The sequence below is a fragment of the Alexandromys fortis genome, unplaced genomic scaffold, assembly GCF_014885135.2.
Source record: "Alexandromys fortis isolate MF-2015 unplaced genomic scaffold, M_Fortis_MF-2015_v1.1 scaffold_188, whole genome shotgun sequence".
Lineage (NCBI taxonomy): Eukaryota > Metazoa > Chordata > Mammalia > Rodentia > Cricetidae > Alexandromys > Alexandromys fortis.
In genome coordinates this window covers 2764359-2778329 of record NW_026068159.1, presented here as the reverse complement: position 1 = coordinate 2778329, position 13971 = coordinate 2764359, and the positions used below count along the sequence as shown (strand labels likewise).

The 13971-nt window shown below is 37.9% G+C and overlaps 1 protein-coding gene across 7 annotated transcripts in view; it reads left to right on the top strand.

Moving 5' to 3' along the window:
• The window catches only part of Rps6ka6 (ribosomal protein S6 kinase A6), a 181690-nt gene that overhangs the window by 76129 nt on the left and 91590 nt on the right, over positions 1-13971 (top strand). For 6 of the 7 annotated variants that reach the window (XM_050127559.1, XM_050127557.1, XM_050127556.1 and 3 more), the window contains one exon: positions 3593-3856. In XM_050127559.1, coding sequence (XP_049983516.1) covers positions 3593-3856 — 264 coding nt within the window. Of the gene's footprint in view, positions 1-3250; positions 3371-3592; positions 3857-13971 lie in introns of those variants that run through there. The other variant, XM_050127562.1, reaches the window with a different exon arrangement.

The following is a 13971-nucleotide window of genomic DNA, read 5'->3' as shown; positions in this document are numbered from 1 at the left end:
CTATAACTATCTGTACTTCTGTACTCTGTCTCTTTAAAGACTTTACCCCTTTTCTTTTTAAGACATTAACTTTATTCTTTATATTCTTTTTCTTCTCTCTCCCAAGCCTACGTACATTCATCCAACAGTGTCTGAATCTGTTCTATTGTGAATCTGTAATTCTTTTACTATCCAGGATCATTTCTTAAAATGTTAAGCACTTCTTAAAAACTTAAGTTGCACCATGTACAAGTAATACGGTACTGCCTGTGTCCTGCCCAGTCTAAACCTTAACTGTGCTGTTATTATGGCAATTACGGTAGTCCCTGCCTGAGGTCAGCAGAGTTCAGCAAGGAGCAGCTGCTCCTGCCTCAGAGTCATTTGGTGCTTCTGAGCTGAGCACAGTTCCAGGCACACAGCAGTTCACATTGGAGCCGCAATCAGCAGTTTAATTCTGAGACTGAGTGTGCAGCACAGAAACTCTTTTCATCCAAGTCACAGCCAGATCTGACAGGCAGAGCACTGCGCAGTCTGAAAACGTGTCTCTGTATGGCGGCAGGAATCCGCCATGCTCTTCTGCCTGCCTAAGCCTGATTCTGCCTTCTGCCCAGGTGCAGGCGGGGAGCGCTGAGCCATTGGCACAGTCTCAGAGCACTCTCCTCTGATCCCAAGCAGGAACACAAACATCCAGTCCCATAAAAGCCTTGAAATGCTTTAAAGCCAGAGTTCATGCTGGCAGCACAGCCCCCAGGAAGCTGGGCTTTAAAATGACGCAGCTTTTTTTTTTTCTGCTGCTGTTGCTGAGTCAGGAATCTCTCTACAACATGCCACCAAGAAACAGCAAAAATCTGTTTTAAACTCTCTCTTTCTTATTTTTAAGCCTTCTTAGGTGTTTAAGTGGATTTAGCCCATCACGTCTGGGCGCCATCTGTTGAAATAGGATCGGCAGGGCTGCGTCCTGGGCACCCGGCTGCCCACATAGCTAGCTTATGCCCCGAAATAATTACACGGAAACTGTATTCTTTCAAACACTGCCTGGCCTGGCTAGTTTCAGTTTCTTATTGGTTAGCTCTTACATATTGTTCTAACCCATTTCTAATATTCTGTGTAGCCCACGAGCTGGCTTACCAGGGAGGATCTTAACCTGCGTCTGTCTGGAGCAGGAGAATCATGGCGACTCCTCGACTAAGCTTCTTTCTCCCAGAATTCTCTTCTGTTTTCCCCACCCACCTAAAGGTGGGCCTATCAAGGGGCCTAGGCAGTTTCTTTATTAATAAGAAATCACTCCCACATCATGTTATCAAATCTATCTATCTATCTATCTATCTATCTATCTATCTATCTATCTATCTAGGAGACATTCAAATAGCTATGTGTTAAAAAGGATTCTGAATGAAGAAACACATAGGGATGTTAAATTTTATTTTTTTATTTGGTGGTAGAAATTGAATATGATAAAGTGAGTTATGAACTGCAAACTTGTGGAATAGTGGAGGGCCAGGTTGGTTGGACTGAAATTAAGAGTTGTTTTGAATAAACTGAATTTGAACAAAATGTTAGATATCTAAGCAGATATATTGGACATGCTGTGAATGTACAACTCTTGACTTCAAGAAATTCTATGACTAGAAATCATACATATGGGATTTAAACCATGCATCTGCATGGGATAAGTAAAGAACTAGAAAAGTGGGAAAGACAAAAGTCAGGAGCTGAGCACTGAAGCTTCAAAGGTTGGACATTTATAAAGATGAGGAACAGCAAAACAGACATCAGTGATGTAGGAAGAAAATATGCACAGCTTTATTTTGGAGGTCAAGTAAAGAAAATATTTAAAAGAATTGGGAGGTATACAATGCATCAAATGATAGTAAGTAGAAATTAGAGAGTATGTTTTTGATGATGGGAATAATTCGGTAGAAGGAGAAAAATAAGTGATGTGGAAAAGAGGGAGGAGAGTTGTAGCATTGAGCTTGTAAGCAATAGGAAAATGAGACTCAGAGCTCAATGAAATTGGACTTCATTAAGAACACTATCATTCATTTTTGTCAAACATAAGTCTACTCACATAAGTCTATGGACACATACACACTAGCACACATATATACAAACACACATTTTCAAGTCTTATAGCCTCATGTTCTCATTTTCAAAAATATCACTTTTGCAAGGTAGTATGCCTACAGCTTTGGATTTTAAGCAAGTCAGAGGGCATTATTAGCAATTCTTATTTGAATTCACTGCCAACCTCTGTGGCCTCTTTGGTTTCTTAGCACTCCACAGCAGATGGTAAAATAAATGGAAGGCACATCACAACAGCTCTAGATGTAGAAAGGGCAAGGAGGTGGTGTGTTTTAAGTAGTGTATTAGAAACCTCTCCAAGGGACTGAGTTTTTGTTGCTATAGCAAATGCTTTTAAGTCTGTAGGTGTCGAAAAGTGGAATAAGTGTTTTTTTTTTTAACTTTAAGTATGAAAATCTTTTACTGAGGGTTTTCATCATCCACTTTGTGTGTAAGCTGGAACTTAATTCATCTGTTACATTACTAGAGCCAGGAATAGCAAAGGGGTAAAGCACATGTGAGGAAGACTGAAACATCACTATGTGTGTGTGTTATCTCATACATTCCCAGGGGTGGGTAGGGATTAGCATTAGACACCCTGCCTTTGTTACCATGCTTAGAGTCTGTTTAGAGTTGTGTGTGTATGCATTGTGTGCTCTTGTGGTGTTGGGGCACACAAGAGATTGAACCGTTGTGAGTTCATTAGCACTGTGAAGGCGACTCTCACATCTTAAGTGAGACAAATTGACTGGAGTGGGAGACTGGGGAGCACAGGTATACTGATTTCTTCTAAATGTATGATCTGCTACCTCTAGCTTCTAGGTGGCTTATATTATAGTCTAAAATCCCCGCCCTGGTAGTATTGGCTACTAGGTAATGAAATGGGCGTGGCTTGGTGTATACTACACCTGAGTTTTGTTGGGCCCAGCAAGCCGGCCCTCGGGCAGAGCCTGGGCTCCTGAAGCCTTCTGCAGCGCCCCAGAGTTGCCGGCATCCTCTTTGGGAATCCTCCTGCCAGCCAGGCGGTTTGGTAGTTTTAGGAAGGCCTGCTGAGCATGTGTAGGGAGCATCGCGCATGCTCTGTGGAGTGGGCAGGTTTAGCAGGCTCTAGCTGTGGGCTTTACTACTGTTCGCCCGCCTCCCCCGCCCAGCACGCCCCCTCCTCTTCTTCCCGCCCCCAGCACGCGTTCCTCGCAACCACCCCGCCCCTCCTCCCCTACCCCGCCCCCCCCCCACTGCACTCCCGGGCTGGGGAACCTCCATTGACGCGCCGGTGACGCCGCCGCGCCGCTGCCGCCACGGGGGTTCCAAGCGCCGTACTGCCGTACAGGTACCGCGGCGGCTGCCGCCATATTGGCGGCGTAGGGAGCCGGGAGGGGGCCCGGGAGCGCGGGGGGGGGGGGGGGGGGGGGGGGGGGGGGGGGGGGGGGGGGGGGGGGGGGGGGGGGGGGGGGGGCGGCCCCGCGGAGCTTTGCGGGGCGGGCAGCAAGAGGTGTGTGGCGGCTGCTGCTCGAGGGGAGGCAGTACTGAGTTGTCTTCTCTTTGGACACAGCGGTCGGCGGACACCCCGCTCTCCCAGCTCCTGAGATATCCGCCGGTGACGAGGTCAGCGGTCACTGAATACGGGGCTCGGAGTCTCTTCCGAGGCGGCAGCGAGGACGCTCAGCAGGCGGGATGTGTGCTGGTGCTGGAGACGGGCAGCTCCTGTTCGAGTGCTCCTGAAGAGGCGATGCTACCATTCGCTGCTCCGGAGGATCCCTGGGACGACCAAGAAATGGAGGTGTTCGGCAGCAGCGGCGGGGCGTGCGGCGGCGAGGTGAGTGTGGTGGGCGGGACCGGCTGCAAGTCTGCAGCCCCGTGTCCCTGGAGAGCCTGGCCAGGCGGGAGAGCGGGGTGCCAGGAGAGCGCCCCCACCCCCTTCCCGGGGGCCCGGACCTCTGGCAGCAAGGAGGGCGGGAAAGGGGACTGGGCAGTGGGCTAGAGCTCCCGATTCCTAGCTGCGGCTTGGCCTCCCGAGCTCCGGGCTCCGGAGGTGCGGCCACGCTAGAGTTTGTTCTAAGTTTCTTCACTTTCAACCCGAAGCGGGACTGGGGGACACGCGCAGTGCCTTGCACGACTCCGTGCGCTCTTCTTACAACATTCTGCCTCTGCTCTCTGAGAATTGGAGTTGGGGACCAGAGCTGATGGTTTAACTCCAGTGTTTTATGAACTCAGGGAAACAAAAACACACCAAGGTGACCAACTCTAGGGACTTTAATCCTAAGGGACAAGTGTTCCTTGGTAACAGCATTCTTATTTCTTTGCAGCCTCCTATTTTCTTTTACCTTAAGTGAAGAACTGGCAGTCAGTATGTGCAGGTGAACTGTTGCTGCCTGTTCTCAGTTCCCCCTTCTCGTGCCTTTTTTCCTTCAACCCTGAACCCTTTTCCAGCCTGCATACCTGAACCGTTGGTGGGTACCAGAGGCAAAGTGATTCCCAGACCTTATAAGACCGATTTGGGGAAAGCTGAGCGAAGTTGAACCAAAATACTTCCGTTCTCCCCTTTTCCCGCCGTTCTTTCTTCTGAAACTGTACTGACTGTGTTTTGCACTTGGGCCATGAGAACTTAGATGTGCACAGGTATTTTGTTGTTTTGTTACAAAACGCGAGCCACATTTAAACATAAAAACCTACCTATTGGGTTAGAAAGTTGGATCCTTTCCTAGTCGCTTAATCATAAGCATAGTATTCCAGTAGAGGCCACCATACACCTCCTAAAATAGTTGTTGAATACCAGTTTGATTTACAACAGAATGTTTAGAGGTAAGACTCAGTCAGAATCCTCGAAATCACCAGGGTGAGCCTTTGTCTTCAAATATTGTTCCAGCTCTAGAAAGACATGCCTTGGATTATTGTATGGTTACTTGTCCCTTTTCCCTTTCCATTATATTAATTTAAGCTAGAGTTAGATTACATTACATGTTAGAATAACTTGCAACAAGAGATTTTATGGAAATAAATTGAATGAAGTACTGTGGAATGGAAACCTTTATACAGACAAATATTTTTAAACTAAGTGATTCCAAAGTGTCTTAATAGTCCACATCTCTTAAGAATTGATTAAAAGTGAGATGAATGAAAAATGTTAAATTTTCTTAAAATGTGGAAATTGTAGCTTCATAGATAAAATATCTAACTAGACTATGGGGGTGGGGAGATTTTGTTTCATTGTGAATCTCAAGTATTTATATGGGAAGTAGGGATCTTTCAAATATCTACTATTTTATGTCTAGGTGTGCTTAACTTTGAATGTACTGTCTTCTAAATTGTAATTAGCACGCACATTTTTTTAAAATTTGCAGTATGTTTTAGGAATTGTAGATATTTAACAATAGGTTTCTACCTCTGCAATTTTGACAAATACTCCAGTGGAAATTGGTAAAACCTATGAAGTAAAAACAAAAGGTGAAGGTAATGTGGTGAAGGTATTATTTCTGCTTCTTTGTCTAAAACCATTATGATTGGTTAGATCTCACCCAGCAAATAAGTCTATTAAAATATTCGGGGTGAAATTTTAGTGCTACATGTTGGCAGACCCATTTTGTTTTTGTTTCTTGTGCTGATGTTCATAAGAAAAAAGCAGTTTTAATTTATAGAGTTTATATTTATTTTCATTACACCTTTTGATATTGACTTTGGAAATTCTGGTTTTTAAGTTTGAACTTTACATTTCTCAACTGTGATAGTTTTTAGAATAAAGGTATTTTCATTGTGTTATGTATATGTTATTATATATAATGGGATATATAAAATATGGTGGAATCCTTTAAAAATGCAAGTATAAATTTGTTAATTTTGATGTCAAAAGAAATAATTTCTCTTTGCTTATCACTGGTAAGAGTGAATAAGAATTATTAAATTATAGCCACTCATATATTTCAAGTTTTTTTCAATGTTTACCTTTCTTGCTTATGTGAGCAGTTGACAACTTTAGAATTATCTTTCAGCAGTGTTCAAATTGATTGTTTCTGAATCTGAACATGTTTGCCCACAAGAAAACCATGGATAGTAGTAACAGTTTTCGATCGATGCACTATAGCAAGCTATACAGATGAAGAGCTTAATTATTGTTGGAAAGTTTTTCCTATGGGAAAATGTGTCGAGGTTTCAATCAAAAACTAGTTCGTTTCTAGTGAATAGTAAGTAGAAAATGGGCCTGCAGAAGGGAAAAAATGGGCTCCATTGGCTCCTGGAGAAAGATTCTTAGAAACAGGGACATAAGGAAAGCAAGATGCTCTGGTTGTGAGAGCCCGTGCAGGGACTGTCTCAATTAGGTCTGCTGGGAATAATAACTTCAAAGGGCATCACCCCTCAGGCAGCTGCAATTTTAGCTCTTGCCTGGATTCTGTCAGGATCAGGGAAGAGGTGTTACTTGAGATGGTATTGGTTGTTCCTGGGCAAGGGTCATAAAGAACAGCTTGTTTTAGTACCGTGAATTCTTCATGAATTAGTTCCATGAACATTACAGTTTGTATAGTTTCTGGGGTTTTTTGGTTTGTTTATTTTTTGGTGTGTGAATATTTGCTTCTTTATGAAAGAATTGATTATAGTGTTTTGAAATTGCATATTATATAATAAATATTGTACTAGAATTCTGGTACTTTTATAATATCAATATGTTTTTGTTTAAGGGAATTAGTTGGGGAGTAATTTAATTCATTGATGAAAGCAGTTTGAGCTTAAAGCTATAGTCATTAAAATTTTAACCAGGGTAGATTGAGAAAACTTCTAAGTTTTAATTAATTTTTATGGTGCTCTGTAGTAATAAAGGAAAGAACATGAGCATTGAAAGCAGATAAATCTGTATTCCAGCCCCTGAATAGATATATCATATTACATGTTACCTTTATGAATAGGAAGAAGAGATATTTTCAAAAGTTTATATGTAAAGGAAATTCAGTGCTGCGTTTAATACACTTAGCAAGTTGACTTTCATATATGGAATGTGTTTAATAAATAGTAGTTCTCTTTATTTTCCCATTAAATTCTTAATTATTATTATGTATATAAAAATCCTGGGGGGTTAGGTAGTTATAACCATGGTCCCAGCCTTTCTATAATGTGATTTTTTAAAAACACCTCCCTAAATCTGGTCATTTCACTCAAAGGTATTGAAGTTGTCATCCTGCATCTTTATAATCACCGATAGGATGATACAGAAATACATAGGAGATCATATATAGGAATATTTAGAGGGATAGGAAGAGACAAATTTTATTCTTGCAAGTGGTTAATGAGGCATTTCATTGACATTCTGTTTTGTTAGGTTTTTGTTGTTGCTGTGTTTGGAATTCTTACTGAGTACAGACAAGACATAGAGCAATAATGTGAAATGCCTGAAGATACATTTCTGAATCATATTCTTTCCCTCATTCATTTAATTTAGGTGAGAAAGACAGGAATTTGAGAAATTGTTATAGTAAATGACACAAGATCATTTAAGAAGGGGTACAGTGATAGCCATGGTGGTTTTGGGATAAATCTGATAAGGCATTGTGAAAAAGGTTGGATTTGATCAGGGTATTTTAGAGTGATAATATTTCCATAGTAGTGAAAGAAACAATTCAAATGGGTGGAGACAGTATAAGCAAAACTTAGGAAAGTAGAGATCTGGTATCACCGGGATGAGTCTGTGTTGTAAGAGTGGGAACATTTTGTGAAATCACATGAATTGTATAGGTTTTTAAAGCAAGTTTATGACTACAATTTTATTTTGTTAATGTAAGCTATTCTGTAAATTTATTTTGTAAATGTAAACATTAAGTGAAATCATATTTGTGCTTTGAAAAATGACAGTGGCATTCCCGGGGATAGATTGGAATAGGTGAAATATTGAAGGTGGGGATATCAGGACACTGTTGTATTCATAGAAAGAGAGTGAGAATTTTGGAGGAAAAGTGAGAGGTTAGCAAGATAACTGATCAGAGACATCTCGCAGTAGAAGAATAGATAGAGCGTAGTAACTGATTAGATGTTAGAAAAAAGAGGCTAGGCTGAACAGCTGCCATTAGAAGCCTTAAAGTAGGAATTATTTCAGTTTAACAGGTAATGTGTGCTTGCTAATATAAATCTATGCTAGGCAGTCAGTCCTTGAAGTAGAAAGAGAAAAAAAGCAAGGTGAACATCCTTCCTCTCCAGTGTAGTCTTGAACAATAGTAGACTATTCCTATTTGGCCATCTTTGTTATGGTTCAAAATATTTAGTACCTATATACTTATTAACTAATCCATGCTTTTAAAGTGATCCTTATGTACATTATTTTTTGTTTCACCAATGTTTGCAGTGGTGAATAGTCACAAAGAGTCAGGAGCATCTGCATATCTTATATATTCTTGCCAGGTTTATATTGAATACACCCCTCTCCTATAGAAGTCCCTTCCTTGTTTTTCCAAGTTTATCTTTAAGCCAGTCTAGTCTCCAAATATTTAGGTCAGCTCATTCTAGGGCAGGGCCTCTACATTTCCCTACCTTGATTAATTCATCATGAGAAGCAATCATTGCCTTGATGTTCCATAATAGGACCTACCAGTGGTGCAGTTGTTTTCTTGGACCACATTATTTAAAACTAAACACTCATAGTCTTCTCATTTCTACTTTTGAGAAGGAAATCAAGATATTTATCTTCCTGTGCTTGTTTCCATGGCTGGATTTAGTGATAGTTCTAAAAACTTAATAAGCACACGAAATTCAGTACTTTGTCAGAATTTGACAAATGCTTACTTATGTTATTTCTAAGGCTTATTTCCTACTCTTCTTGATAGTTAATTTATGGGTCCATTTTGGAAATTTTTCTTTAAATGGAAAAGAGTTGCACAGGCCAGAGATCTAAGAGATAAACTACTTAATATCTAGCTTTGGCTTATCATAGAGATTTGTTGTACATTTTCCTGCAGGTATCTTGTGTAACTAATTTTACTGCCATGTTTTAATCTGTACATCTGTAGTCATACCCCCAATTCCCAGTGTGTGTGAGACAGAAAGTAGGTTTGCTGCATAAGGTTTATTTCACAGAGTATTTGAGATAGTTGATAGGAAATATAATTAATAAACTCTCGCTATCTACTAAAATGGAAAGTAGCAAATAATATGGAAAGGGTAGAGGAAGGATGGAAATAGAGGATGCAGTAGAACACAGATAAGCAAACTTTAGGGTGTTTTACATTTTAATATAATTTTATTATAAAATTTGGCCTTCAGTTTCTTGGTGTCAATTCTCGTTGAATATTAGATTAACTTTGGGGTATTTTTTTTAAAGTTGCCCAAGCCAGTGCTGTACTCTTAGATATGTTGATAGTAAACTGCTTTGGAAAGGACCTCAACATCGTTTTTCAGATGGTTATGATATCCAGACATTGTAAACAAGTCTAGGCCAAAGTAAAAAGAAAAATAGTCCTGTAAAAAGTCAATTCCTAAGGTTGGAATTAGAAAAATAATTTTACTTTGAGTTATGATTTGCTTCTGAGTGTTTTGTTATGCTGTTTTAAAGATGTGACTGGGACCAAAGGAGATATTTGATCTGTTTTATATGCTAACGTTGTTTAGTTTTAAATGATTTACTTTTCCATCACACTAAAAACAAAATTATAGAGTTCTAGCTTATTGATATATAGTGTGGCCATGTAATTAGAAAGTTGTATTAGTTATTCTTCTGTCACTTAATAAAATATCTGGCAAAATAACCTAAGAAGAGGAAAGATATTTTGCTTCACAGTTTCTATGAGTTCAGTTCACAATCATTTGTTCTCATTGTTGTGGGCTTGTATCCACGTAAAACATCATGGTGGGGAGGCCATGGTAGATCAAGGCTACTTTTTGTGTGATTGCCAGGAAGCAAAGAAAGAGGAGAAGAAGAAGGAATGGAAAAAGTATTGAGAAATCAAGACATTCAGTCACCTTCTTCCCCCTCCTAGGTGTCACCTAAAACTTCCAGCACCTTCAAATATCATCACCTGGTCATTTCAGATCCAAAGCATAGAAATATTAGTTAAGTAAGGGAATAGTGGCCCTGTTTGATTAACAAATACCTCATTTGTATCATCTAGCTAAATAAGTAATCACTTTTTTTGATTCACACTTTTAGGATTTGAGTCTGTTATGTCAGGAAATACATGCTAGAACAGTTCAGTTCATTACTTTAAGAGTGTGGCAAATCATCACTGCAAGAATAAATGAATACTTAGTGGCCCTTTTAGAGGACACATGTGTAGATACTCAGAAGAGATAGGATAACTAAGTAGATCAGATCTTTAGACAGTATTAATTTGATTTCCTTTGTTTCTTGTGTGTGTGTGTGATGCTGTATATGTCAGATCTTTCTTTTCACTCTTGTACAGTGTCCTGTTATGTGGTCTTAATAAGTTTGGCTTATTCATTATTCAGCTAAAAAACATTTGGATTGTTACTAGTTTGTAATAATTATGACTAAGGCCATTATATAAGTTTGTGTGTAGATACTGATTTGAATGGGACTTCATTTACCTTGGGTAAATACTTATGAATGAAGTTGCCATGTAAAAGTTCCAGCTTCTTTGAATTTGTGTAAGTACTTAATATTGCTAGTTAAGATTAAAATATTTATTCCTTCTGATAGGTGTATAGTGGTATCACACTTTTTTGAGCTTCCGTTTCTGTTATTACAAATATTGTTGGCGATTTTTCGAAACACATATTTGTCATGCACATGTTTTTTCTAGTGAATTATCTTAATTTTTTTGTCATTCTTAAATTATTTGCTTTCTTATGAGTTTTGAGAATTCTGGGAACATGTTCTTTATCAGGCTTTGACTTATGACCTTTTTCTTCCATTCTGTGACCTGTATTTTTATTTTATTCTCTTAATGGAGAGTAGAGGTAAACCAACCTGGCCTCGAACTCACACAGATCCACCTGTCTCTGCCTCCTGAGTGCTGGGATTAATGGTGTGTGCCACCATCACCACCTGGCTGGTATTGCTTTTATAGAACATGTTTGCTATTTTCACTCAGCTTCAGCTTTCTATAGGCTATTGGGTCATGATTTCCTTGGTTAATATTTGCCACCAAGTTTTCCTAATGAAAACATATTTTGGGTAAGAAGTGCATCTTAAGCTAATAGATTGTAGTAGCTTTCTTTCTGCAGAAACAGAAACATTTTATTTTTAAAAATATTTTTTATTCTTTTTCTTTACCTTTTTTTTTAAATACAATACTATGGTATTGTATGTTTACAGAATCTGACTTGGGTTGGGTTTGTTTTTGTCTTGTAATTACTTTAATGTGTGTTTGTTGGTGGTAGTTACTTGAAATTTTTGATATGTAGCCTTTGGTAGCTACTTGAAAATTTTCATTTGTAAAATGGAAGTTAGTGTATTTATGATCATTTTGAGACAGAAATAGGGCAGGTATACTTTATATATGTTTGATAAGAACAGTTTTTTAAACAAAAAATGTATTTGTCATAGACAAAGTTCTTTAACCTTAAAATAACACAATAGACAATTTGTACTCATTTCATATTTTCAAGGCATTATAATGTAATTATATGGACATTATATCTCTAAGAGGTTATTATAGTGAGAAGCATTTTCTACAAAAAAAAAAAACATTTATGTTACATACAGTACATGGGTTCTTTGCAAGTAAACTTTCCAAAAGTGTATGTCATAGCTCTTATGAGACTGGCAATATGGCATATGCATTGGCTTTTGTAATACATTGATCTTACTCAGACGTGTTCAAGTTTTTGGCTCTCATGTTAGCTCAATACAGTAAACAAATTCCTGCTCATATAGAAAGCATATACTTTTTTATTCTGTTATTAAATGAATTACAAACTCAGAAGATCTCCAAATACTTTTGTATGTATATTGTATAGATATGCTTAGTATTTATAATTCAGTAGCAACCTAGTACTTACTACAATCAGTAGTAGTATTTTTGAAAGCATAATGATTTTTGGATTTGTTTTAATTAGTTCTAAATGTTATTTGATATTCATTTATTTATCAAACAAGTGATATCTATTTATGATGCATAACATAATGGTAGTTGCTTGATAGGCTTCATTGGGTACTGTTCTAGACTCCTGCCTTTTTAACTGAGATCAGTGACTTGTGTGTGTATATGTGTTCATTCATTTATAATCACAGGAAATGTCTAAATAGACAGTATATTATGTTAGAAATACCAATAAATTTTGGCCTGCAGAAAGCTTTAAAATATTTTTCTGAGGTGTTAATGTTTTAGTTTCTGTGCCATTACTCATAGACTAAGTCATACATTTTACTCTTTTGCTTTAAAAAGTACTGGTAGTTGATTTGTTCCTACTTAAATAAGCTGTCAAAGAAGTAGAACTTTAAAAGCAGAAAAATGCAGCCTCAGTGTGCATCTCTCAATTCAGTTTGTGCCTTATTACCTTACATTATTTTTATTATTCTTGAGAGGGTTTAGAAACATGCCCATCTTGATTTGTTTTTCAATATTCTAAAATTATTTCTGCTGCATATGAAAGAAAAGTTATTATTACTAATTAATTGCTTTAAAATAGTTAATTGAATTGCTTATCTTATATTAGTTACTTTTTTGTCCTTTGTCCTTGTGATAAAAGTGACAGAAATAATGCAAAGGGTATAAAGATCTATTTTGTTTAAGATTTCAAAGGGTTGGTCCATTATGGTGACAGGTATAGGAGAGACACATTATAAGGTCAAATCACATGGGCCAGGAAGCAGGGATAGTCAATGTCATAAATCTATTATTCTCCTTTTCATATTTTTATTCACCTGGGCCCTATTCTGAGATACTCCCCACTTTTCAGTTAGTTAATCCTTCCTGGAAACATCCTCACAGATAGACCTAGAAGTATGCCTCACCAATTTCCTATGTGATTCTAAGTCTGGTCAGGTTAACGGTGAAGATTGACTATCACAGTTCTCATAGGAACATTAGACTTCCTGTAATGGATATGAAAACAATAAGAGTTCCAGAGGTTTGTTTTCTAAGTTTTCAAGCTATTCTGGAACTAATGCTAGCTCTTAATTTAATCATGTTTGATTTTATACATACCATATCTAATTGGAGAACTATGTACTAAAATTATGGCAGAACACATAAATAGCTGTTGTAGGAATAGTAGTAGATTTTAAAATTTATACCAATTCTCATAATTTTATGATGAAGTTTTTAAAATGAAGTTGTTCAAAACCTGGCTAATAACATAAACAGTGACTTTAAAGGACAGGTTTAACTGTGTTGCCAGAGTGATCTCATTATCTTTGTCTCAAAGTGGTCCTCCTAAAGAGCTGAAAGAATGTTTTGGGACACTTTGTCAGATTTCTTTGCTGTATTTATTTATTTTTTTTGTTTATTTATATATTTGGAAGCCCTCAGTATTGACCATAAGGCCTTGAGAGATATCTGTAAGCAGTCCTTGGTAGATTTAGATACGAGCTTGGTTAGATAGGCCTGAGAGTTTATTTAGGCTATTAGGCCCTGTGGCTTGATAAGATTGTTAAGACCACAGTAGTCATTTCTTTTCTATAAATTACAATATCTCTGTCTCTGAAGGTATTGGTTTGAATCGCTCTAGTGTTTTGGCAAGGTATCCAAATTAGATAAATATTACAACCTGATGACATATGATAGAAGCTTAAATATAATCGTCTTTTTAGCTTTTATATTTTTAAGTTCTACATTATTTGAGAACAGTGTGATTGACATTTCTTGGTGTTAAATCCTTTTGAAATATCTGATGCCACACTAAAATATTGAAAGTGAATTAATACTGGTTCCAAAATTGAACTAAATATTCTTTTTTTTGCTTTTTTTCTTTTCTTTTATTTTTTTAAATTTAGTTATTTCTTTATTAATTAATTAAAGATTTCTGTCTCTTCCCCACCGCCGCCTCCCCTTTCCC